Source organism: Myiozetetes cayanensis, unplaced genomic scaffold (assembly GCF_022539395.1).
Source record: "Myiozetetes cayanensis isolate MyiCay16 unplaced genomic scaffold, myiCay2020 scf19, whole genome shotgun sequence".
In the NCBI taxonomy this organism is placed as follows: Eukaryota; Metazoa; Chordata; class Aves; order Passeriformes; family Tyrannidae; genus Myiozetetes; species Myiozetetes cayanensis.
This window is the reverse complement of record NW_026087400.1, coordinates 11,568,637-11,594,028: the sequence shown is the minus strand read 5'-3', so window position 1 is coordinate 11,594,028 and position 25,392 is coordinate 11,568,637. Positions and strand designations below refer to the sequence as shown.

The window sequence follows — 25,392 nt, the reverse complement described above, 5'->3', positions numbered from 1 at the left end:
CCTCCATCTCTTATGTCTTTACATACAGCTCTCTACAGCTAATTTGGTGTGTTCTTTTTTATTCTTTTGAAGCATTAGACACAAAACAAGAGGGGGGAAAAAAGGCAGTTACAGACTTCTATCAAATGTGTTAGTTTTGTACCTCTATTCAAAGCACAGACATCAAGTTTCTTAGTTCCTTTTGCAACAGGCTCAGTGTATTGTAGGCAAAAATACAGTTATAATTGCAGCACTTATCTTCCCAGGGACACTGTTATCATATTAACATATTGAAGTAGTTTTGATCTGTTTTCTGTCTGAATCCTGTGGATCTTTATGCATATATAATAATGATTACTTGCATAAGAAAATCCATCCTGGAATGAAGTCTCAGCTGCTGAGCGATGCATTTGATCTGCTGCACCATCAAGTTACTCATTATTGATGTATCTGGTTTTGGGACTGGCATCTCAGAAACCAGTGCTTTCAGACTTAATTCAGCATACAGGAAGACAGGATGGGTTTGGGTTGGAAGGGAATGTGAAGGTCATCTCATTTCAACCCCCTGCCATGGGCAGGGACACCTTCCACTAGCCCAGGTTGCTCCAAGCCCCGTCCAACCTGGCCTTGGACACTTCCAGGGGTGGGGCAGCCACAGCTTCTCTGGGCAACCTGTGCCAGGGCCTGCCCACCCTCACAGGGAAGAATTTCTTCCTAAAATCTAATCTAAAGCTACTCTCTCTCAGTTTGAACCCATTCTCCCTTGTCCTGTCCCTCCATCCCTTGTCCCAAGTCCCTCTCCAGCTCTCCTGGAGCCCATTTAGGCCCTGGAAGGGGCTCTCAGGTCTCCTTGGAGCCTTCTCTTCTCCAGGTGAACACCCCCAGCTCTCCCAGCCTGGCTCCAGAGCAGAGGGGCTCCAGCCCTCTGATCATTGTTGTGGCCTCCTCTGGACTCCAACAGGTCCGTGTCCCTCCCCAGAGCTGGATGCAGTGCTCATAACCTGCTCCTTCTCCCTCCCACACTCTGAGCTGGCCATGAACCTCGACACATGGAGCAGATCCACCTCCCAGTGGTGCAGACACTGAGCAGTCAGATGCAAGCTCTGCTCTCAGCTTCCCACCCTGCCTGATTAGCAGTTCAGGATTAAGTGACAAGTCTGGCTTTTTATCACAAGGAAGTGTAAGATTGGAAATGCCAAAAATGTATTCTTATGCAAAGGCTGGTATTTCAGCTGATGAGCTAAATAAGACTGATTTAGGGTTATTTCTACCTGGGTATTAATTTCTGCTTATAATAGAAGCACCAGACATGTGCTGTCCAGTGCAGTGAATGCAGCTTTATTTCACGTCTCAGAGCCATCTCCTGGCAAGTTGGATTTGTCACATTTCGGATAGGAGGATTATCTTCACAAGAGTATTACCCCGTGTAGCTGAAAATTTCTGGTTCTTAATTTCTGGTTCCTCTTTCTTCGTACTTTCCTCGTTCCCTGGCTGATGGACTGTGTGATCACAGTGCAGTGTGTGTTTTCTAGCTCTTTGATAGCATTGCCTACTGTTAGTGGAGACATGCTCAGGTTAGTTTTAAACTGCCTGTTGGAAGCACATCCCAGAAGAGAATGGGATTCAACGGGAGAAAGCAGCCCTGTATTTAATGAATTTATGCAGTAACATTTACAGTGTTACGGAATTTCAGTGGCTGCACTCCTAAGGATGAACAATCCCTGCATTTTAAAGCTGGGTTGGTATGAGTAAGTGAATAAACAGGTGGCAGGCATGTTCCTTTGCACCCTCATTGCTGGAGATTAAATCTTCTTTTAGGAAGGAACAGAAAGGAAGGAAGGCCTTTTAGTAAGTGGTCAGGTGTGTGTGTGTGCTTTGACAGTGTGGTAGGTGATGGGATGAATTCTTCACTGCTTTGTGCTTTCTCCAAATTATCCCCAAAGACCCTTGTAGTATCAGTGGTTCCTTTTCATGCTGCTTTGCTTCAGATACAGATGGATTAAGCCATAACACTAATTGATCTGTTTTATGCATGGACATGTAAAAAAGGATTTCACACATTCTGAGACTCAACTGCAAGGACCTCAGGCCACCCAAAGTTTGGAATTTTGTGTGAACCAGAGCTTAGATGTGGCACTGGGGGAGGTGGGTTAGTGGTGGGCTTGGCAGTGCTGAGTTACTGGTTGGACTTGGTGATTTTAGAGGGCTTTTCCAACCCTCACTAATCTGCGATTCTGGGGTTCTGTGACAGCAGCATCTCTTGTACCTCATGTGACACAATGACCCTTTTGTCTGCAGGGTGGATGGTTTATCTGTAGGCACTGGGAGATTCCTAGTTTAGTGAAGTTGAGGCCTGTAGCCCCTGATGTTGGTGGCTTTAAGGAATTTGATGGGATGGGAGACCCTGCCCAGTGCAAGGGTTGTTGCTTTGTGTTCTGTTCCCAAGCTGACACCCTGGGAATGGAGGCTGGATCCTCCAGTGAGGCAATCTGTGTTATTCCAACTGATGAATTTCTTCCAGCCAACTGCAAGACTTGTTGCAGTAATACCTTTGACAAAAATTGGAGTTAAAACTGCTGTGAGTTGTTAGAGAAATCTCCTTATACTGCTCCTCGTATAATAACATTAACTTCTCTTTTGGTGTCCTTGTGCAGCAGTTGCTATGGAAGTGTATAAAGAGATGAGCACTGTGTGGGTAATCTGTAACTTAGAGCTGTTCTCAGGGCTTTTTAGTCTCCTTCATTAACCCTTGGGTGACCAGTTGGCTTCCTATTAAATGCACATTCCTGGGATCATCTTTACCACGCACAGAGTGTGATAATCACACCTTGATATTCCCATCATGCAGTGTGAGAAAGTAGCACCTTTTTAATGTTCCAGATGGTTGATGCCTGGCTCAGTTATCTCACAGAGCCCTGCCCGAGTCTCTCCTGTGCCAGTGTAATGGCAAAGGTCATCTTCTGAGCAAAATGTGTAAATTTTGGTTCTCATTTAAAAGGGATGTCTTGGGTGCCATCACTTCCTTACTGGTATTTATAGGCATGGGAGCCTCTGTGTTTTATTTCTGTGTTATGCAGTGGTTTTCACCCAGTAACATCGCAAATCACTGCAAACATAAAAAATGGAGAGTTCTAATGTGGAAAAAGAAGTCACCAAAAAATTACTCAGAACTTAGCTCACTCATCTGCTAGGAACTGTAACTTTTACTTCAAGGTCTTTTCTCAGGTCTTTTTAACATTTTCACTTCAATTCATGTAACTGAAAACTGTCTTTGACACTATCAAGTCTCATTGTCTCGAACTGCTACCCATTATTATGTAAAATCTTTTTTTTCATACAATTACTGAGGTCGACTTCGAAAACTAAATAGATTTATTTCTTTTTTAGCTACACTTAAATCAGAAGGTTATTTCTCCTGGCATTTGGAAATACAAGAGTGTATTTTTAATGCCTTATTGGTTGTTACTTGTCCTTCATTTTCCAATGGAAATAAGAAATTAAAGGTAGATGGTTTTTTCCCCATCCATCAGCCATCTTCCCCCAGGATCAGATCACTGGATTATATTTTCTCTGATTTTGGACAAGATGCTTCACCAGCAGTGGCTGATCTGGGCTCATTTCCTATCACAGCAGCTAAAACTGGGAGAACATTGGGAAAAGAAATTAAGTTTATGATTCTTAATCCTGGTTGTTCTTATCTACTGCCTGTCCTTTACATAGAAGGTACCACCACCACTCTGTGACTCCAGGAAAAAATCTTTCCTGTCTGGAAGTGCTGGAGGGTAAAACAAACAGAAGCTCTGTTTGAACACCAGTGCCATCCTGGAGATGGAGGGGGCAGTGGGATTTATTAGAGATACTTTGCTGAGTTCACTTGTTATCTGAAAGCCACCGGTGCCACACATCTTGTGACTGTGTTAAATACTCTTTTTTTTTGGATAATGGGATGTTATCCAGGACAGAAAGGATTCCAAGGCTCTAATTTCCTTCAGGGCTTAGGGCAGAGTATGCCATGCCATTTATGTGAGTTAAACTGGTGTTAGAAGGATGCTCCAGAGCAGGATTTCTGACTGAAATTACTAAGTTTGGGCTGTTTTCCATATGGAATCATGAAGATACTGGAAAACTGAGCTGAGAAAGAGCAGAATGTCACAAACAGAGCTGCAGGCTGAGCCTGTAGACAGACTGCAGTTGGCACATGCTGGATTTGCCCCTTGGATGTGATGGGTACCCAGCTAGTGAGCTGTGTTCAGGCACCTGGTGCTGCCTGGATGTATCCCAGGCTCTATTTGTGGGACAGATCACAAATTAAATTCCCAAACCTTGTTCTGCTGCAGGGAAGAAAAATCCCCAGTGTGTTCTGCAATTCATCATCCTGTGAAGCAGATACACGCTGTGTGTTGCTTCTTATTTCACCAGGAAGGCTATTTAGTTGCTTAAGTTACAGCATAAACTTATTCTGCACTTTTACTGCTTCTTGCTACTTTCTCTTCACATAATTTCTGAGTGAAACAATTCCATTTGGCTGATTGATTCAGGAATTTGACTGTCACATTCGAGGCATGACATTTGAAAACTCACACTAATGGACTCGAAATGTTTTGCTGGAAGTTTTTAAGTGATTTTTTTGTGATGCTGAGGTGGAGCACTAATATGCCTTTGGGTAAAATCTATTGCCCCTAGAAACAATATTTTAAAGTTCACTAATATTCATGACTACCTTCCCCTTGTAATTGCATCACTAAAAGAAAACCAATGTGCTTTACAGGCTGATTGGAAACAGCTTTTCAAAGACCTGATTTTTATAACAGTCTGTGGCAAAGATAAAAGTAGTTTCAGAGCTGATGAATAGTAAAAATGCACTGCAATAGGCTGGAACTCCAGTGTTCCATCTCTGCCTGGTCTCAGAGTGTTTTTCTGGTCTCATCTCTGGCTAAGCCTGATGCTGCTGGGAATCCAAAGCTCAGTCTTGCTCACATCTGTAGGCAAGTGGATGGTTCCTCTTAGTGGTGAGGAAACAGTTATTAATCCAAAATGCAAATTGGAAGTACAAGCATTTATTTAAATTCATCATTTTAGTTCATGTCTAACTTTAACCAAGCTCATGCTGTCATTCTGTCAGTGATGTGGCTGCCAGTAAAGTTGTTTCTTGGATAAGATTTTGAACTGAGGGCTGTGATCACTGAGGGCACCTTTTGCAAGTTGAACTGTGGTCGTAATGTCCTGCCACAGAAAACACAAGAGCCATTATCCCAGTGCACTGTTCATCATAAAATCATCCTGCTGGAGATTTGAGAGTGTGGATTTTTTTTAATCTTGGAGGAACTGAAGTTTTGCCTGATGACTGTGTAGCAAAGCTCACCCTGCAAATCAATGGGGAGGAGCACCAGTCAGCTCCTGATTCCATCTGCCCCCTAAGCCAGCAAGATCCTGGTTCCAGATGGTTGTGATGTGTGTGGCAAAATTAAAATCATGTGATGACTCCACGTCAGACTGAAAAGAGAGGGTTGGCAATTAAAAATATCTAGGTTTGTTTCTTGCCAGCAGGCCAGGAAAAGTTATAGTGGAGAATGAAACCAGCAAAATGACACTTTCGTGGTCTCTTGACCACCACATTTTAAGCTCTTCAACAGCGCTACAGGTTAGTAGTGGAAATTTTACGCTGTGTTTGTGTTTGTTAGTGGTGATAAATCACTAATCACATCAACAATTAGCAGGCAGCTCACCTGATAAAAAGGAGACGCAGTCAGAAAGCTGCTGCAGACTGTCACTGCTCAAGGACAAATAATGTGCTTTATAGGGAATACACTTCAGCCAGGATAATTAGGGAAAACACAGACAAGAGCTGTATGTCTGCTGGAGTTACCCTCTGCTGCTGCTCTCAGAGGGCTCTCTTGAAAATTGGATCTGTAATGGATGTTATGCAGATTTGAAAGAAAATTTGAAACATGCGACTTTTTATCTGCTTTTGATGTTCCATTCAGCCGCTTTCATCTCGGAGGATAAAAGTAATTGAACAATAATCCCAAGGAGAGTCAAATACACAAATCAATAAACTGCTCTCACAGGAGAGTTTATTCTGATGAGCACACTGGTACCTCTCGCTTCCCCGGGCTGTTGGGTTTCCATGAGGTGCCTTGTTCTCTCTCCTGCCTGGGCTGGGACGTGAACAAGGAATGAGGCAGATGTTCTTGCTCAGTAGCACCAAGCACGAACAGCTTTTTGCCTCCTTTGAGTGACATCCTAAATCTTAATTGAGTGTTGAAAGCCTGACACTGTCTTTTTATTTTTGTGTTCTTTTGGGAAGTATATAATGAAAGCAAAGGGCCAGGGCTTCCATTAGGCATAGGAAGAGTGTGGGTTGTTGTTAGGCTTCCTCTGCTGGGTGATTTCCTCTCTTGTCTGTGATGTGTGGAGGAATTTTTCATCCTTTGTGTTCCTTTCTCTGCAGTGTTTTCCAGTGATGCTGGATTTATTTTTTTTTTAATCTATTATGATTTCTTTTTCTTAACTATTTCACCAGCATTCTTTAATAAATCACAGAATCACAGGATGGTGGGAGGGGACCCCAGAGGGTCACCCGGTCCCACCTCCCTGCTCCAGCAGGGTCATCCCAGAGCACGTGGCACAGGATTGTGTCCAGATGGGTCTGGAATATCTCCAGTGAGGAGACTCCACACCCTCCCTGGTCTCTGTTCAGTGCTGGGTCACTGCTCAGTAAAGAAGTTCTTCCTCATGTCCAGGTGGAACTTCAACTGGACCCAACACTTAATTGCTTCGCTTCATAGCTGTGAAGTTCTTGGATTTTGAGTTTCATAGGAGATTTTCTGAAGATGAAGGAAGAGAAAGTGGTTGTGTCTATAAATATTGAGAGAGTTGAATGGATCCCAGTTGGAGATCATGGATGTTTCTAATCTGCTCCTCAAGATAAATTATAACCATCTAGGGAGTAAATGCTCACACATCTCCAATAGGAATACTGTTATTTTAATAGCCAAGCAGTAACTATTTTTTCTCTGCCCTTCTTCTTTTTTGCCCTTTACTCTGAACAGGAGGAAATCATTAACAGCTAGAGAACAACCAACCATCAAACTGACTTTTCCAGCACTTGTTCTAGGTAGGAACATTAGAGGAAAATGAGATTAGGAACACAGAATGTTCTTTATATAAATTCAGTGGTATATTAAATGAACAAAAAGTGTTTCACCATAAATGCTGTTAAAACTTGCAGAGCTGTTGTGCCAAGCTGTGGCAGTAGTTATTGAAATGTTTCAGTAACCTATTAACAGACCTTTTCTTAGAAACTCTTAGCTTTCCCTACTACACTTTCAGCAAATGGATTTCCAATAAGCATCCACCTCCTTCCTCCTCTTCCCATTTCCAAATGAACTCTTTCAGGGCACAGTGGTGCGTTTGTGTGGAAATGGCTTTGCAGAGAAATTTGAAAGGCAGGATCTGGATCAGTTCCCTGCACGAGCTTTGCAATAACCCCTGGAAAGTGTCGTGATCTGTATTTGGTGCCCAGAGCGTTGCTTGAGCTACTGAGGGGAAAACTAATCTCTTGGGCTTTCATTGGCAGCACTGTCTCATAGCCTGATCCTAATGGGGTGGAAATGAGCTCAGCTGCCTAATTCTGTTAAAAACATAGGCTTTTTTTTTTTTTTTTTTTTCACACATGAATGCCCATCTACTTCCTTCTGGCCTTGCTGTTGAAGCCATGGCAGCAAAGAATCAAGTCATAGTTGCTGAAAACAGAACACGCTGCTTTTTTTCCACTTCAGTTCTTTATTTATTTATTTATACGCAGCCAGTGGAAGAGACTCAATTCACTCAGAAAAAAACCCCAACATTCTAAAGTATAAAGATCTTGATGTGGACAAATGAGCTTTCCCCTAACTTTTAGGGCATGACTAACTTGCTCATTAGCGTTGTAATTTTAAGTAGTGCTGTAAACCCTGTTTTACCCTCTCTGTTTCAGAAGCCACAGAGGAGGGCAGTGCTCCCCCAGAACCAGATGTGGCTCTTGGCAATCCAGCCTCATCCAGCTGTGATCCATGTGTGTGCAGATAGTCATTCCAAGATCTTCCACGGGCTGCTGTGGTTTTGTGTTGGAGTTGGTGGTTGTAGTAACACACAGCTCTTTGACCGTGGTGAATCCCATCCATTTTCCCAGCTAGGGGATGACCAATTCCCTGTTATTACCTGTGGGAGGGGAAAGAAGGAAGCAGAGCTGTAAATCAGGCTCTGTATTTCCATCTGCCTGCAAATGAGGTGCTTTGTGATGTGTTTTAGTGGGCACGGTGGTATTTGGTCAAAGGTTGGGGTTGATGATCTTGGAGGTCTTTTCCAAACTTAATGATTTTATGACCATTTTCTGTTTCATAAACAGTCCAGAGCTCCGCTTGTACCTTTAGGTTCATTGGGGTTGACCTTCCTGCCTGTGCTCATTAAACCCAGGGCTCAGTTTATACAGCCCAGGGAAGAAGAGTCTGAGGGGAGACCTCATCATGGTCTTACAGCTTTCTCCTGAGGGGAGGCAGAGGGGCAGGCACTGATCTGTTCTCTCTGGTGACCCGTGACAGGACCCAAGGGAATGGTTGGAGTTTTGTCTGGGGAAGTTTAAGTTGGATTTCAGGAGAAAGCTCTTCCTGCAGAGGGTGGCCAGGCACTGGAACAGGCAGTGGTCACAGCCCCAGTGCTACCAGAGTTGAAGGAGCACATGGTGGGATCCTTGGGGGTGTTTTGTGCAGTGCCAGGAGCTGGACTCGATGATCCCTGTGGGTCCCTTTCAGCTCAGGATATTCTACGATTCCATGAAGTTTTTTTAGTTCCCAGATAAATATATCCTTAGGATACTTAGGAGTACGTAGGAAAGCTTATAAACCGAGCACCAGCACACCGATATTGGTCTTTTATGCATCCTCCCTCATTTTTCCTTCTGGAGGCTGCACAAAATTTGCTCATGGCAGGCTCTGGTTTCGTGCCCTGAGGGAGCTGTGGATGTTCCTCTGGAAGAACCGGCTGTGTGTGGGGAGGATGGGGCAGGTGTGGGCGTGCACATGAGTTCAGGCTGTCAGGTCCCTTCTAAGAGACCTCCATGACTTAATTAAATGCTGCTAAGGCTCTTGTAAAACTGGAGCTGCTCGCTAATCGCTTGCTTTGCTATGCAAATGAGCTGAGAAATGGTTTAAAGGATGTGTCCGGGCCTCCTCAGCAAATAGGGATTAGGGAAGGGGAAGTCACGGCTTTCTTTTAGGCGGCAGTGTTGAGCAAAAGAGAACAGCAATGTTTTCGTATTCTTTGGTGAACGATTCTAATTCTTGGGGGTGTGTTTGTGAATTTGGGGGGCTTTTTCGTTTGTTTGTTTTTAAAAAGAGCAAAATCAGAAGTTCCTCAAAGTTGATGAAGTGATCTGAAGTTCTCCTGGGGAATTTTCATGGATAAAATCTGCTTTACTGTGGGGGTGGCGGAATGTTCACCATTCCTCAGCCTTCCCGTTGGAGCAGCGCCTTGACCCTTGGAGACTCCTTCCTCCATGCATTAACCAGCAAACAAACCCCATGGGGATTGTTTGAAACTATAAGAGTAGAGGTTTAGATTGGATATTAGGAATAAATTCCTCCCTGTGAGGGTGGGCAGGCCCTGGCACAGGTTGCCCAGAGAAGCTGTGGCTGCCCCATCCCTGGGAGTGTCCAAGGCTGGGTTGGATGGGGCTTGGAGCAACCTGGGCTAGTGGAAGGTGTCCCTGCTCATGGCAGGGGGTGGAATGAGATGATCTTTAAGGTCCCTTCCAACCCAAACTGTTCCACGATTCAGTGTCTGATAATAGAAATCTGTAGGTGTACAGGGGGGCCATGTGGCAGCAGGGAGATTACAGGTATTAGGAACAATTCTGAATCGTTTCAAATTGAGTCATTTTCTGAGCAGGCAATTAATCCAGCTGCATTTAAAAATTAAGAAAAAAAGGCTTCTGAGTTTAAAGAGTTATGCTTGGACTAAGAGAACGGCTTGGATTTCAATGAGACTTTAAAACATGTCTGTTGGGGGTATTAACAAGACTGCAGTAATCCTGACACTGCTGTATATTCAGATTACACTGAGAGCCCTGGCTGGGCTACGAGATAGACTTTTTATAGGCTTGACAGTGTTTCTGAAGAAGTGGTTTATCAGTGTTTTCTTGTATATAATGCCTGTATTGAAATCCTTTCAGGGTATTTTCTTAGTGTCACGCTGATCAGATATAAATGTGTTAAAGAAGTGCTGGCCCTGCCCCTCACACTCTGCTCTCCTCTCACTTTCCTCGGGCATAAAGTGGCTCTGCTTTATTTTTGTTTGTGCTGAAATGCAAACACAGCCTGGGAAAAGGGCGATTATTGAGCTAAATGCAGTGCATTGATTTTGTTCAGAGCAAACTCTTATCTGTCCTCCACTGCCCAAGGAGTGTCTCCAGCACTTGGAAATGCACATTTGTTCCGATATGTACATTCCCATAAGAGTTAACCATCCATGGCCTTAATGGCCTCACACTGCTGACTCCAACACCCCGGTGCAAGGAGGACATGAGCGTGCAATTAGAGTTAAACAGCTGCTCAGAAATTGTATCTAGACCCTTTCTAAACATGTGTTTCTGGAATACATTGCAGCCAGAGCTCAGCTGCAGGAATTTCTATGTCTCTTAGTCTTGTTAATGAAATAACTGGGAAAAAACCACCAGTTGACATGGGATTATATCTGTGTTCTCTTTTCCACTGGCTCAACTTCCAATCACATGGTCCTGAGGAATCCCCATTTGCCAGACATTACTATGGCTGTGGCAAAATAAGTAATTACCCAGTCTCAGCAGTCTTAGAAATTGAAAATTTTGGGACTGTTTTACTAGGTTGTCATTATTATGCTTGTTATTATGATAATTATTGTTATTGTTTGCTGCCAGTAAGGCATCCTGTGGAGAGCAAATCCCTCCAGATGTCATCAAGGCCAGGGAATCAGGTAGTCTCATCACACAGAGATTCCTCGTGTCTGACTACCTACAGCTGGTGAGAAAGGGAGTCACTGCCACTCCTAGATCTTGAGGAAAATGGGCAAGAATCCCAGAATGAGTCAGGTTGGAAGGGACCACAGTGGGTTGTCTGGTCCCACCTCCCTGCTCCAGCAGGGTCACCCCGGAGCACATGGCACAGGATTGTGTCCAGAGGGTTCTGGAATATCCCCAGTGAGGAGACTCCACACCCTCTCTGGTCTCTGTTCAGTGCTGGGTCACTGCTCAGCAAAGAGGTTCTTCCTCATGTCCAGGTGGAGCTTCCTGGGCATCAATTCCTGCCCATTCCTCTCGTGCCATTGCTGGGCCCCCCCAGCAGAGCCTGGTCCATCCTCTGCCCCCTCCCTGCAGCCCCTGACACACCCTGGGGAGGTTCCCTCTCAGTGTGTGCTCTGGAGGCTGAACAGCCCCAGCTCCCTCATCTTTCCTGCTCCCAGAGATCATGGAATCACAGACCCTCTTGAGTTGGAAGGGATCCACAGGGATCACTCAAGTCCACCTCCTGATGCTCCAGTCCCTTCATCATCTCCAGAGCCTCTGCTGGACCTGCTCCAAGAGCTCCATGTCCCTCTTGTCCTGAGGATCCCAGACCTGGACACGGCACCCAGATGTGCCTCACTGGGCTGAGCAGAGGGGCAGGATCACCTCCCTGACCTGCTGTCGAGGCCTCAAGTGGTTTAGGACAATTTGAATGTTTCAGTAGTGCTCACAAAGCCAACGTTTCATCAACTAGCAACTCCTTCTGCTACTAAATTTTCCTAAAAGCGGAATTTTTTTTTTAATTATTTTTTTTTAAAAATTTTTGTTGCTGAAATACAGGATTCTGAAGGAACACTGAGAATTTCTCTTGCACAGACATAAAAGGAAGCCACAGTTGCAAATGAGAGAAAACCTGTTGGCAAGAGCAGTGCTTTTTCTCTGCTGCTCAGAATAATTGAACAGCCCCGTGACTGTGTAGAGGAAGCCTCTCTTTTCCCTACTATTTTGATTACCTTATTTATTTTTATAGAGATAATTTATGTTTTGTCAGGAACGGGCTTTTGTTATTCTAAATCTCCTCCACTTAGTCCATTTGAAGATAACAGCAAAGTACACAGAGGAAGAGGTAATACAAATAAATGCACGTACGTGTTAGTAAAGCGAATAGTTAAAGTAAATATTTATGCATAATGAAATAAATTTGTAAAAACAGGCGTTTTACTTCTGTTTGACAAAAACCAAGTGGTTTTAGCTGCTTTCTAATCTCACTTTCATTAGCATATTTAATTAGGCTATTGTATTTAATCATCAGAATGCTCAGTAATGTACATTGTGTTCCCAGCCATGGAATACCACTGCTATGTGTATCCATGATAGATGTTTTTAATAAAATCAGTAATTATCCTTTATTGTTGTTTTAAATTGTCATTTTTAAGTTTATTAGGGCACAATAGTCTTTAGGTATAAGAAAAAGCAAGCTTTCATTTTGCCATTTCATAATTTAATGAAAAAAAGTTCCCTTTAAACAGATGCTAATAAACCTTTTTTGAAAAGCAGTGCTTAATTATCTTGAAGTTGTTTACAAGTGGAGATCTGGCAGCTCAGCTCTGGCTGGAGCAGTGTTGGGGCAGGTGTTGGGAAGGCTGTGCTGGTGGCTCAGGTCTTGTTCTCCACGGCCTTTGCTTTCCTGGGACCTTGGGGATTTGGTCTGTGAGCGAGACAAGCACATTTTGTGACAAGTGGAAAGATCCAGATAGGTCTCGGTACTTATTTAATGATGTTTGGATTTTTTTCCCTTTTTTCATTTGGTTGTTTAACAAGGTTGAAGTCTGAGATGAGAGGATGTTTTATGGGATTTGTAATGTACCAGATATTTTCCTTTTTGAGTTTTCAAGTCTTTGGTTTCTTTCAGTGCAGAATTCCAAGTAAAATTTGCAACAGAAACAAAACCAGAGCAATCTAAAAATGAAGGTGATGTGCTGTGAACCGAACTAAAACCATAGTGTTAATTGTTGAGATGGCTCAGTTCCTGGCTTAGCACAGCGTCCATTGTCTAACTTCATTCAAATTCCTTTTATAAGAGATTCATCTGTATGGCTGCACTACTCCTTCTTCAGTGCTCAGAGAATGCCCTAAAATAGCCTGGTTTAGTTCACCAGCTCTAATGACACCTTTTCCTTTGCACATGGTTTGGGCTTTAGCTGACTGTAGGCATCTCACAAACAGGTTGGTTGTTCTGTGGTGATTTTATTGTATCAGTCTCACTCCTTTTTTTTCCTCTTTTCTGTGTTGCAAGTCTTCTCTCAGAACATCCCTTTCTGTATAATTGCCAGTATTCAAAGACTAGTGAACTCTGTTTAATCAGTGTTTTTATTTGTCATGTCTGAAAAGGTGTTTATAGTATTGATACCACATTTGGGCATTGAAATATGATGGGCAGCAGCTGAGAAACTCAGCAGAGAACTGTGACACAAAGCCACGTTGCACTTCAGGGATGGACAGAGTTGTCCATCATTTAGAAGTGTCCGTGCATAGGACATGGATACAGAAGGTGTTTATGGGACAATTCACCTGTCAGGATCTCTTTGCAGAGTTGCTTGTTTTACCCTCAACCATCACACACACTTAACTTTGCATTGAAGGTAAACCACTGGAATGGTTTTGCTCAGTTTGTCTTGCTACATTTTTTGATGGTAGATGTGTTTCCCTGGACTTGTTTTGTCCTGTGGAAGTCTAAGGAGGAAGAGGGAGTAAAGGGGAGAAGGAGAAGGCTCCAGTTTTTATCTCGTGCCTGGAGTAAAATCATTGTTGGACACATTTCTGTTGGTTTTTCATCTGCAGAAGAAGAACAATGTCTTTGAAAACCACAAAAGAAACCTCCAAACTGTTGATTCAAGGCCAGGTTGGACAGGGATTGGAGCAACCTGGGCTAGTGGAAGGTGTCCCTGCCCATGGCAGGGGTAGGAACAAGCTGAGCTTTAAGGTCCCTGCCAAGCCAAGCTGGGACCTTTCAGTGGTTCTGTGATAAGAGTTTTGTTGCTGTTGCGTGAAAAGTGGCCACTGTTTCAGTTTATTGTGAGAGTGAAATATTCTGTGCCATTCTCCACCATTCTGTGACCCTGCCAGATTTATATTTTGTAAGTGGAAATGAATTTAAATATTTTTTGAGGGCTACAGAGAGAGGCTGTACCGTGCTGATAGTTGGGAGAACAGAAGATTTGGTGGCCTTACTAACTACCAATGCACCCAGTTTTCTCCTGACATCCTCCCAGTGTGCCTGGAGGAAGGGCTGGGGGCATCACTGAGGGGCCCAGATATTGGTTGGCCTGCACTGGTTGGAGTGACTGGCTGGTGAGCTCTGTCATGGGTGTGCTGGGGGAAGGCAGAAATCATGCTTAACACCTGTTTTCTTTCTCTTTCTGTATCAGAAAACATGGGTTCAGGATTCACACCAAGCTGCTGCTCGTGTCACGCTCATTTTTCTTCCCTTTGTGCATTCTCAGCCCCTGTAACCTGCTGCTGGGAAACAATTTAATCAGTGGGCACCTGCACTGCTAATAAACTCTGCCTCCTGCTCTCCAGAGGGTCAGGAGATGTGGGCACAGGGCCCCAGATGAGCACAGACACCTTCCACTCGTGTCATGTCTTTACTGACAGCAGCAATCTCTTGCAATTAGAGTCCTGCAGCAGGTATTTAACCCGGGGGCAGCAGCTGATTGTCTGTATTTAAGTTCTTTCCTCCTCCTGAGCTCTGTGTTCAAACCCCAATGCCTCACCATGGCTTCTTTTGCTCTCTGTTCTCCTGGTGGAGGGGTATAAAGCCATGACAATTGGTATTGATAATCCAAATCAACCTTTTCTTTTCCACACCTCACCTGGAGCTTGAGGACTCCAGTGAACAAAATGAGCTCTGTGACACTCAGTAAGGAAAGAGCAAAACTATACCCTAAAAGTCAACTTTTCTGTGAAATTTTGATGGCAGAATAAGCAGTCCCTGAACATTGCACATCACTGTTGGGCTGAGGACACAGGGCACCACTGAAGGATCACTGGGAGAGTTTGCTTCATTCAGGCCACTTGGGATCGTTGAATCATTTAGGTTGGACAAGGCCTCTAAGACCATCAAGTCCAAACCCATCGCTAAACCATGTCCCCAAATGCCACATCTACACATCTTTTAAATGCCTCCAGGGATGGTGACTCCACCACTTCCCTGGGCAGCCCTTTCCCTGAAGAAACGTTCCCTGATATCCTGTCTCAACCTCCCCAGTGCAGCTTGAGGCTGTTCCCTTTCATCCTGTCCCTCGTTCCCTGGGAGCAGAGCCCGACTCCCCCCAGCTCCCTGCTCCTGTCAGGGAGTTACAGAGAGCAAGAAGGCCCCCCATGAGCCTCCTTTTCTCCAGGCTGAGCCCCCCCAGCTCCCTCAGCTGCTCCTCAGCACCCTTGTGCTCCAGACCCCTCTAGACTTTCACATCCCAAGTGCATCAAAAAGGCTGCTGAGTGTTCGCAGCAGCCCACCTAATGACAGGTAGCAAAGCACCAGTGGCTGATGTGGCATGAAAAAACACTGTTCAGTCCTTGACTTTGATGTGAACTTTCAAAATGTAATTAGTGGTTCAGCTGGGCTGAAATAAAAATGTGCATTTGCACAGAGAAATCCCAGCGACTGCAATTTTCCTTGCATGGGTTCAAGGCTCGTTGTAGTAGATTGGTGGCAGCTGTTTCATTGCTCTGACCTCTTAAGAAGTCCCTCTGGCTTCTTTTCCCAAGGTCTCAGGACAATTAGGAAATTTTACTTCAGTTTATGCGGGTTACATTGATGTCTTTTTATATCTGACCTCTTAAATATTCAAATTGGGCCAGTCCTGTTTCTGCCCTGCTTTGGTGGGTATCTTTGTGTAGCTGAAGCTGAGACACATATTGGCAGATTTTGTGCCACTAGCCAAGTACAAAGTTACTAATTTTCAGGCATCTTCTTGGATTATTTGAAAGCTATAATTCCAAGAATACAGAAATGGAGACGTTTGCCCAGTTTCAAATATTCCCCACTACCAGAAGATTGTAGACAAATTATAAACACTTTTTCTTTTTTGGGGGGGAAAACAAGTCATTAACAGATTATGCAAAAGGGGTGTTGTTAGACAGTCAGACCCCAGGGATAGGTACTACAGAGCTTTTGAGACTGAATACTTACAAAGCTGACATGGAGAAGGAATTATATGGAGAGGACAGTAGGACCACTGTCCTTTAAAAACAGCAGTACAAAATCTCAGCTTTGAAAATGAGGTTTCAGTGGTTTCTGCTACAGAGAAAATCACTGTAGCAACAGGAAAACATTTTCAAAATTATATAGTCTCAGCTTTCAGAAAAAAAAGGAGATTGAAGCTGAGAGAAGGGAACTGGAGAGAATGTAAAGCTTTCCTGGGCCAGCTTCCATTTGTTGATCTAATTCCATTTTGGTTTCCTTAAGCTAAAATTTAAGTAGTTTTTACTTATGAATTTACTTTTTTTAGGTTTTCTTTCCATTTGATGCATCTTGGAATGAGTCTTGGGCTTACCTTTACTGTTTCAGAAGCTGTTGATTTCCCAGCTGGATCTGTGAAAGATTTCACAGAACCATTCTTTTGTTCACCTCATTTACCGACACAATTCATCTCCAGAAATGTGCATTCCGTGGATTTATAGTAAATGAATGCTCAGCACCTAATGCTGGGTATATATGTGTGTATTTATGCATAGAAACTTCCTGATCTCTAAATGACTTTTTTTTTTTTCCCCACACAGAGTAGTAAATACTCTCATTTAGGAGGTGTTTTCTGGATGCTACAGGATTGACATGATTTGTATGGAAACCTGAACCACTTGCTAACTTTAGACCCCTGGTCTTTTAATATCCATCCTATTTCCAAAGTGTCTGCATATGTGTGTGACTATATAAAGATGCTGAATATTTTCCATTGCCAGTCTTTATGGGATTTTTAGCAGTAACACAGAATATGCAGGTAGTTACAGTGTATTTTCTGCTCGTGCAGGAGCAGATTGAAGTCGGTATGGCTGGTGCTTTACTTTCAGGAATTACTGGAAGGCTTTTTTATCCGCTTGAATTATCTTTCAGATAAGTGTGACTAGTAGTCAGCAGTTCTTCCAACTTTTTTGTTCCCATGAAAATGTTCCTTTCATAGGTTAAAGTCATGAGAGAACATGAGAAGTGGGCAGAACCCTGAATTGTGCCATAAATCAAGGAACTATATGTGAAATTACGTATTTTCTAATTACCTTGCTTAGATTTAGATTGAGCAAAAAAGCAAATACAAGTTGAGCTGTCCAAGTTGAAGAACTGTCAGATAAACAAACTGTGACATCTGTAGTATTATCACCATCTGACTTAATCTCAAACACGGATTTTACTCACTCATCCTTCATTCTTTATATCCACATGTCTAGCAGTACATGCATTTATATTTTATATAAAGGGCAGAGTGTAGTCAGAGCATTTGAGTTATGCTGTTAAAAATAAATTAAGGAACAGCAGGTGAAAATGATTCCTACACATGAATATTCAAAGTGTACCTCAGCCAGATACTGCAGAAAGAATAATAAAGAGCAGAGAAACTTTGGTGGGACCAAGGCATGGAGATAAAAGTTTCATTGGCACAGAGTTGAGATGGCTGAGAAAACTTAATCCAGGAGTGGCAGGATCTGCTTGAACACCCCAGAACTTGAACACCCCACTGCCAGAACATTCAAGTGTTTGACAAATGAGGGGACAGTAGCACAGGGATGTTGGAAGCCCACCAGTCAGGTTCTTAGTCTTAGTTCTTGCACTTTTGGGCTTCAGTCTCTGAGCAGAATGAGTTCAAGGGCAGCAGGAGGGTGTAGGGACTGCAGAGCTGAATTGAAAGCTGAAAGACCTGAGTGCATCCCTCCTCCAGGGGTCATTTGCTGTGTGTTTGCATCACTGAGGGTTGGGCTCACCAAGCTCCTTGGGCACTGTCAAGTAGACCCTCAACTACAATTATTTTTGTTTTTTTTATTTTGGAAGAATGAAGAAAGTGTAACTTTCCCACCCCTTACCTGATGGGATCATGTTGCCATTGTCAGGTTCAGTGAGGTTTTACAGTAGCCAGGAGCATGACCACTGCTCAGGGCCTCGTGGGAGGAGATTTCCAGGGAGAACTCAGGAGCCAGAATGCACTTGCAGATCCGACATTCATTTCCTGTCCCTCATGCACTGCACAGACAGGAACATTCCCAGCTGTGAGGTGCTGGGCTGCTCTGGATGAACAGAATGAAGCCCGTTAACGGATAACTGACTCGTTCTAATATCGAGGTGTGTTTTTTTTCTCTTTTCCTGCTCCGCAGATCCCGTGCACGGCCCCCAGAACGTGGAGGTGGTCGACATTCGGTCGCGGCAGCTGACGCTGCAGTGGGAGCCCTTTGGCTACGCCGTGACCCGCTGCCACAGCTACAACCTCACCGTGCACTACCAGTATGTCTTCAACCAGCAGAAGTTCGAGGCAGAGGAGCTCATCCAAACCTCCTCCCACTACACCCTGCGGGGGCTCCGGCCCTTCATGACCATCAGGCTGAGGTTGGCCCTGTCTAACCCCGAGGGCAAGATGGAGAGCGAGGAGCTGGTTGTGCAGACCGAGGAGGATGGTGAGTCAGCTTGGGTTTGCTTGCTTGGTTCCTGGGGTGAATGATTTCCGTTTCACAGCCACGTTCTGGAAAAGACAAGGCTCCTTGAAATGCCTGAATGTGATAAACATCAGTCTGAGCAGTTACCAAAGAGCTGTAGATTTAATTCTTCATGACCTGAACTACCCAACAACCACCCAGCAGCTTCCTTTGTCGTATGGGCAAATGTAATCCTGGCATTTGTTGATTTTTTTTCTTGTGCCTTCACAAGAAAAGATGTCCCAAAAGGAGTATAATGCCCTCCTTTCCAGAGTGTGGCTTTTCTTAATATAGAGCTTCTGGACATCATATTTTATATAGATCTCAGAAGCAAAATTAATTGAGTGTAAGCTCTTGTGTTCTGGATATAAAAGAAAAGTTTTCTGGAGGAACTGATGGAGTGTTTCAGTGTTATTATCCCACCTGAGCTATTTCAGACCAAGGACTCTCATGCACTACTGTCTAATATGTAAAATACAAGTTCTTCCTCAGCCTGAGCTATAAGAAGTTGCTGTCCTAAATTTCTCTCAGCTGAAGTGGCTCTTCCAGCCCAATATATCATATGGAGGGGACACGAAAGGATGGCAGATATTTCAGAAAAATGAGCAGGGTTTTATCAGACAGGCCTGGGAGTGCATTTAGTTACTTATCTTCCACAGCATTAAAATTTTGCTTGAGTGGGTGGATTTCTTAGCTGGCCTTGTAGCCTTAATGAAATATAAATCTTACATTGTTACTTTGATAAGCAAATCAGTCTCTCCTGTTGATAAAGGTGTGCAGCCCAGTGGCATCTCTGTGCCAAGGTGCAGTCTGGCTGTTTAGGTGGAGAGAACTTTGAGAAAAGAAGGACAAATTAAATTCCCCTTCTGCTGCTCTGCCATACTGAAATAAAAAACACACTGAAATTAGCTCCATACTTTCGTGGATTCTAATTTTATTTATCACTTAGCAGTTACATTGGAGTATCCTTGTTTGAACCAAAAGTGGAGAGTTAAGGCTGTGATAGTACCTTTGTAAGGGCAGTGCTTTGATGGATTTTAATTTTTAACTTTATTTGTTTATTTTTAACTCTGAGCTTCCTGTCTGATGGCCTTTTGGTGTCTTCTCATGTGTGTGCAGCTGGAGCTGGGGGTAGTTTTTAAGATGGTTTGTTGGACTTTTTTCCCCCTCTGTAGTTCCTGGACCTGTTCCCTTGGAATCCATCCAGGGAGGACCTTTTGAAGAGAAGATCTATGTGCAGTGGAAGCCTCCAAATGAGACAAATGGCATCATTACACTCTATGAGGTGAGAAGAACAGATTGTTGTCAAGGAATGTGTGCCACGGGGCCCTTTTCATATGTGTTTAAGCCAATCCTGAGCTCTCAGAGATTTCAGCAGGTGCTAAAAGAAGCCTGATTAAAATAGATAAGAATCTTCAAGATAGTCTGCTGCTTTCACTGAAAAAGTTTTCCAGTTTAAGAGAGAGAGAGAGAAAAGATTTCTTTCCAATATTTGTGGCAGAATGAGAGCCACACCTTCCCCATGCCTCAGGTGTTCAGTTCCTGCCCTTTTTCCTTCTGCAGTAGCTCCAAGGTGTGTTTTCTTTCCTTTTCTTCTTTTCTTGAGGTAAAACACTGTTAGGTTTTGTATCTAAATACTGTAACTAATCCCTCTTTGCCTTTTCAGTAGTCATAACACTTCAGGGCAATCTCAGCAGAATATAACCATTAGGTCTTATCTCACAGTGTTTATTGAAACTTTCAGTGATTCATCTGTCCAGCCCAACCATTTCCCTGATGCCAAACAAAGTGCACAGCAGGTTATAGGATGATCATTGACCATCCTGTGCTGGATGAGGAAAAAAAAACAATTAACTGTGATTCTAGAGTGGATCAGAGGGGATGTTGCTTGTTAAGGTAAGGAAGTGTTACTGCTGTCCTGTGGTTCTGGTGATACAATCCCTAATGTGGAGTAAAACCAAATACATAGAAAAGGAGGGGCTGCTTTGGAGGGTCATGTGAAATGAGAGACAGTCCTGCAAGAGAAGGCAAAGAAAGACACTTTGATTAAGCAGCAGAAAGTGTTGCACCAGTGCTGGCTGAGTGTGTGTCACTTTATGGCATTTACCATTGTAAGATCAGAAGAAGTGAAACAAAATTTTGCTTTTACAGTGATGTAAAAACCCCTCAATGTGGGCTCATGCAGCATTTTCTGACACAGAGGGGCAAAAACTCCCTTTTCTTTTTTTTTCCTGCTTTCTCTTTTATGCTGGGTTTGTGTACAGACTTATTTTGCAAAAAGCACAGCTGCACGAAGCAACTCTGCCCTCGCTAGGGAGGTTCTGCTCCTTCCCTTTCCCTGTCCAGCTTCTCAGTTCAGAACAACATGTCTTTCAAAATGTCCCTCCTAGATTTCCTTGCTAACACTGCCTCTATCACAGGGGTGGAAAAATGGGAAAAAATCAAGCAGGTTTAACATCAGTGAGCTCTTACACTACAAAGTGAACAAGAGAAAGCAACTTTCTCAGGGGCTTAAATGGGACTGCACTTTCAGGTCATGTCTCCAGCTGGCTCACAAAGGGTAACTGGGTTTGATATGGCAACACTAAATAGATGAATCCAAGCTCGTCTTGCTAATTTTGGGTCATTTCAGCCAGGCTGGAATCCGTGACGAAGCACAGAGTCATTTTTTGTTGGTCACTGTTGAGACATTCCTGGAAATGTGTGCAGGTTGCATGTCACCTGTCAGTACTAAAATAGAACTAACCCTCGTAATTTCATGGTTTTTGAAGGTGTCTGTGCAAGCAATTAGGCAATAAAGCTGTCAGGATTTTAAGGGAATTAAACTGAATAGAATTAGTTGCGAGTTTTTTCCTGGCAACACAGGTGACCTATAATAGAACACATTGAAAATAACCCAAGTCAAATGATGCAAATGATGTAAAAATAACTCCTTTTAATTTTTAAAGAAGCAGTTTCTTACTAAAATATTGCCTTGGGCTCAGCTCATTGAAAAGACTTGAGCAATCTGAGTAGCTTTTCTGGCTGAGCAGCTGCACAGAGACACTTTAATGCCTCCAGGGTTGTGATGCATCATGACAGTGCCTGTGCCCCTCAAGTCATATCATTGCTCAAGTCTCAGCAGAGGCACAAACAAATCTTTCTTTTCTGATAATGACTCTCTGCATATTTGGCAGCTGGAGACAAAGAGAAGTCAAGGTGAATTCAAACTCTTCCTCTTTTTCCTTTTACCCCTCATCTCCAAAAGGATAAAAATCCAAGTGTTGGAAACACCAGGAGAAGCAGAGTGCCTGAAGGTTGTCATGAATGGATTTTTTTTTTCCTTTCCTCTCCCTTCTTGCATGTGAAAATTCAGAGAACCTTCCCATTCTCCCTGACACCCTGAGCCAGGTTCATCAGCTGGAGATAAAAATAGAGGAGAGCTGTTACACCTAACCTGGAGAGATGGGCAGGGCATTCCCAGGGGAGATGGCTCCCTTTGGAACATGGGGGTCCATGCAGATGGAACCTGCACACTGTTAATGGTGCTCTACACTTGCAGACAGCAGAGAGGTCATGACTTGGCATGACAAACTCCTTGTCTGATAAACCTCATTTTTGTTAGACAGGGCTCAGCCATTCTCAGTATCACTGTGGCTTAGGCTGCTTTAACAAAGTTCAGCTGCCCTGCTGGTTCAAGATGAAAAGAAAGGCTGGTGGTTAATCTCTGGTAGGTTTTCAGTTCTTTCCCATGGCCCAGTTCTGATCCAGGGAGAAGCAGAAAGCTTTAACAAGAGCTCCCTCTCCCAGGGAGCACAGATCCTGGAGCCAGCACTGGCACTGCTGATCTGTCCCGGGAGACTCAGGGATGTGCTGATGAATTTGCAGCTCTCTGGAAGCTCTGAAATTGTGTCACTGTTATTAGAAAGAAAGAAACCCAAAAGCCTATCAACATTTATTAGAGAAAAACTCCCTGCAAAGTACTTATTAATTAATATCACTTTATGAATTTGAGTTAACCTGGGAGAGGCTGCCAAGAGTCACGTGTAGGTGTCATGCAAGTGATGGTCTCTCAAACTGCCCTGGGCACAAACCCTCCTAATAGAAAAAATAAAACCCCTCCTCCTTCTCTTCTAAATAATAGTTCCCTCCTCACCAACAAGATCTGATTTGTTATATCTGGATATTGTATTTTCTCTCTGGTTCTGTTAAAAAATTTTTGTTGTAAGCTTCTAAAATGCTTCCGTATAGTCACACTGTCTGTACTTAAATCCCACTGGCTTTTCTTTGGCACCAGCTTTGCTCTCAGGTCCCTAATCGTTCCTGCAGCTCCCTGCCAGAGAGGTGTCCACATCACCCAAATTGCCACTGCAGTTTGCATTCCCACTGCTCGTGTGCCAGCTGGGCTGGGGTTCAGCACTGCAACCTCCAGCAGGTTGTTTACCATGCAGAAGCACTAATTTTGTACAAACTGAGTACTTCTAAAGAGCCTAAACCAAATGGAAGGACCTTAATGAACCTTTTTTGACTTCTGCAAGTCTCTTCTGATTGATACTTATCCTTCAAAATGCCTTTTCATAGAGAAATAGCATCGCACTTAAAACTGGTTTAACCCCTCCCTGAGTTCAGCTGGAGAATTGTTTGTCTCACTGGGTACAGTCCCAGCTGGAGTTTTAAACAAAGAAACCTTCTTCTAGATCCCCAAATCAATATATAATTGCAGTCTGTTTCCAGGGAGCAGAAACCTCTTGTTCAAGGCAACTTGAAAAACTCCATGAATTGCAAGTCAGTTAAGCACTGTGTTGGAAAGGTTGGGATATGAGCTGTGTAGAAAGTGATGTACAGATTGCTCTGGGGTCTTGGGGAACCCAGAAAAGGTGTTAATAACACAAGTGTGTGGAGAGTTAGAAGGTGTCAGTTGGGCTGTCCTGTGAGGAAAACCAGGGGAGATGCACAGGCTGCTGCTGGAGATGAGCTGTGCAACAGAGGTAAAGCTTTTAGCTGTTCTGAAGTCCCCAGGTAGCTCCAAGGTGTGTAGGTACTTAGATGAGACAGGTGGATCAGTCTATGCTCAGAAACACAGCTGGACAGCAGGGATGGGCTTTGCTGGTACCTTGGGTTGGGTAAAATGCTCCCCAGAGATGGTCGTGCATGTGATGATCATGAAAGAGGCACTGTTAGAGCTGTCTCAGGGAGTGAGCTGTGAGTGGCACCATCTAATAATATTGTAGTAATCCTGTCCCACAACCATCTCCTGGCAGACTGAAAGCATCACATCTTGCTGAATTTTTTATTTCTTTTTTTTTTTTTTAACCAGTTCTAAAAACCTGCTGTGCTTTAAAATCCCTGATAATCAAGTGCTGCTCGTTGTGCTCACACTGTGTGGGAGTTCAGCTTCAAAGCCTTTTTGTGTACAAGGACATGCAGAGATTTTTTATTTTTTAATTTTTTCCCCCCTAATTGTTTGTAAAGTCAAACCATTATCAAGCAGCAGAAAGACTGATGCTGTCATTGGGCTGCAAGAGCAAGCAATCTAAGGTCATGGACCACCTTTGGCACTTAAATTCTGCTTTTAGATGACATGTCTCGAATGTTTGTTCCATAATGCAAATTGAAGTGCTTCAGATATTTCTATGGGCCCAGATATTTTGTGCTAACTTGCACCTCGAAAATGTAAGTAATCAAAACTTATTTATAAATATCTGCATTTTGCTGTTCCTTTGGGCAGCTGAAAGCTTACAGGTGCACTCAGTAAGTGATGTTGGCTTTTGCCTCTGTAAATACAATTTTTTTTCCCTGTAATCTATTTTTTGGAATTGTCCTTTTCTAGAATATTTTACCATTAAACAGGAAGAAGGAAAAGAAACCCCACCTAACACTCCTGTCTGAAATATTTGTCACATCACTAGTGGAAGGCACTGTTACAGGTATTGAAATCATAACAGCATTTAATCCCTAATATTCAGCTCCTTGGCTGGAAAAATGACTCTCAGACTATCGAATCCTTTCAGTGAGGCCTGTTTAAGGCAAAACAAACAACGAGCTGTCTTTTTAAACATTGTAAGGTGCAGTCTTGTAATCACTAATGCCCTCATCTTTAGGATTGTTCAATCCCAAGTGGGTTGCACATGGGTGTAGGGAAAAATAAGGATGCATTTGCAGCTTGTAATGAGCTGGTTCTCTCAGTCACTGTTTCTGAAACGCTGTAAATCTCTATTTAGATGCTAGGAATAATAATACAAGGGACTTTCATACACAATTTCAGCTCTTTAATGGGATGCTTGGAGCCTAGTACCTCTAATCCCAGTGGATTTGAGTTTAAATTGCACTTCAGAGGCTACAGATCCTCTTAGTTACCATGTAAAATTGCAGTCTGCCCTTCTTCATCTCTCCAGTTGCCAATATGCCATTTCTTCTCCATCTCCTCTCTCACTTTTTCCCTGCAGGAGAGGTTGTTACATGCAAACTGCCTCTTTAGAGGGTCCTGCATAAGGTCAATATTTGTGGGATGCACTGCCTGCATTTACAAGAGGGTGGAAACCAATTTCTTCCACCTTTGACCCCTGAAACTGCATACTTATTATAACACAAAGCAGGATTATCTGGTGTGATAGCTACCTGCTGCATGGATATGTGTGCATTTCTATTCATAGCCCTTTTCTAAGCTATTCAGGAAACCTGACATTTCTAGGATAAAATCTTTCCTGCTAAAAGGTTTTTGGAAAAAAAAAAAAAAAAAG

General features: G+C 43.4%; 1 protein-coding gene across 14 annotated transcripts in view; it reads left to right on the top strand.

Moving 5' to 3' along the window:
• The window catches only part of PTPRT (protein tyrosine phosphatase receptor type T), a 432,724-nt gene that overhangs the window by 261,699 nt on the left and 145,633 nt on the right, over positions 1-25,392 (top strand). For all 14 annotated transcript variants that reach the window (XM_050313539.1, XM_050313547.1, XM_050313541.1 and 11 more), the window contains exons 8-9: positions 18,359-18,655; positions 19,849-19,958. In XM_050313539.1, the coding sequence (XP_050169496.1) occupies positions 18,359-18,655; positions 19,849-19,958 (407 nt within the window). The remainder of the gene's footprint in view (positions 1-18,358; positions 18,656-19,848; positions 19,959-25,392) is intronic.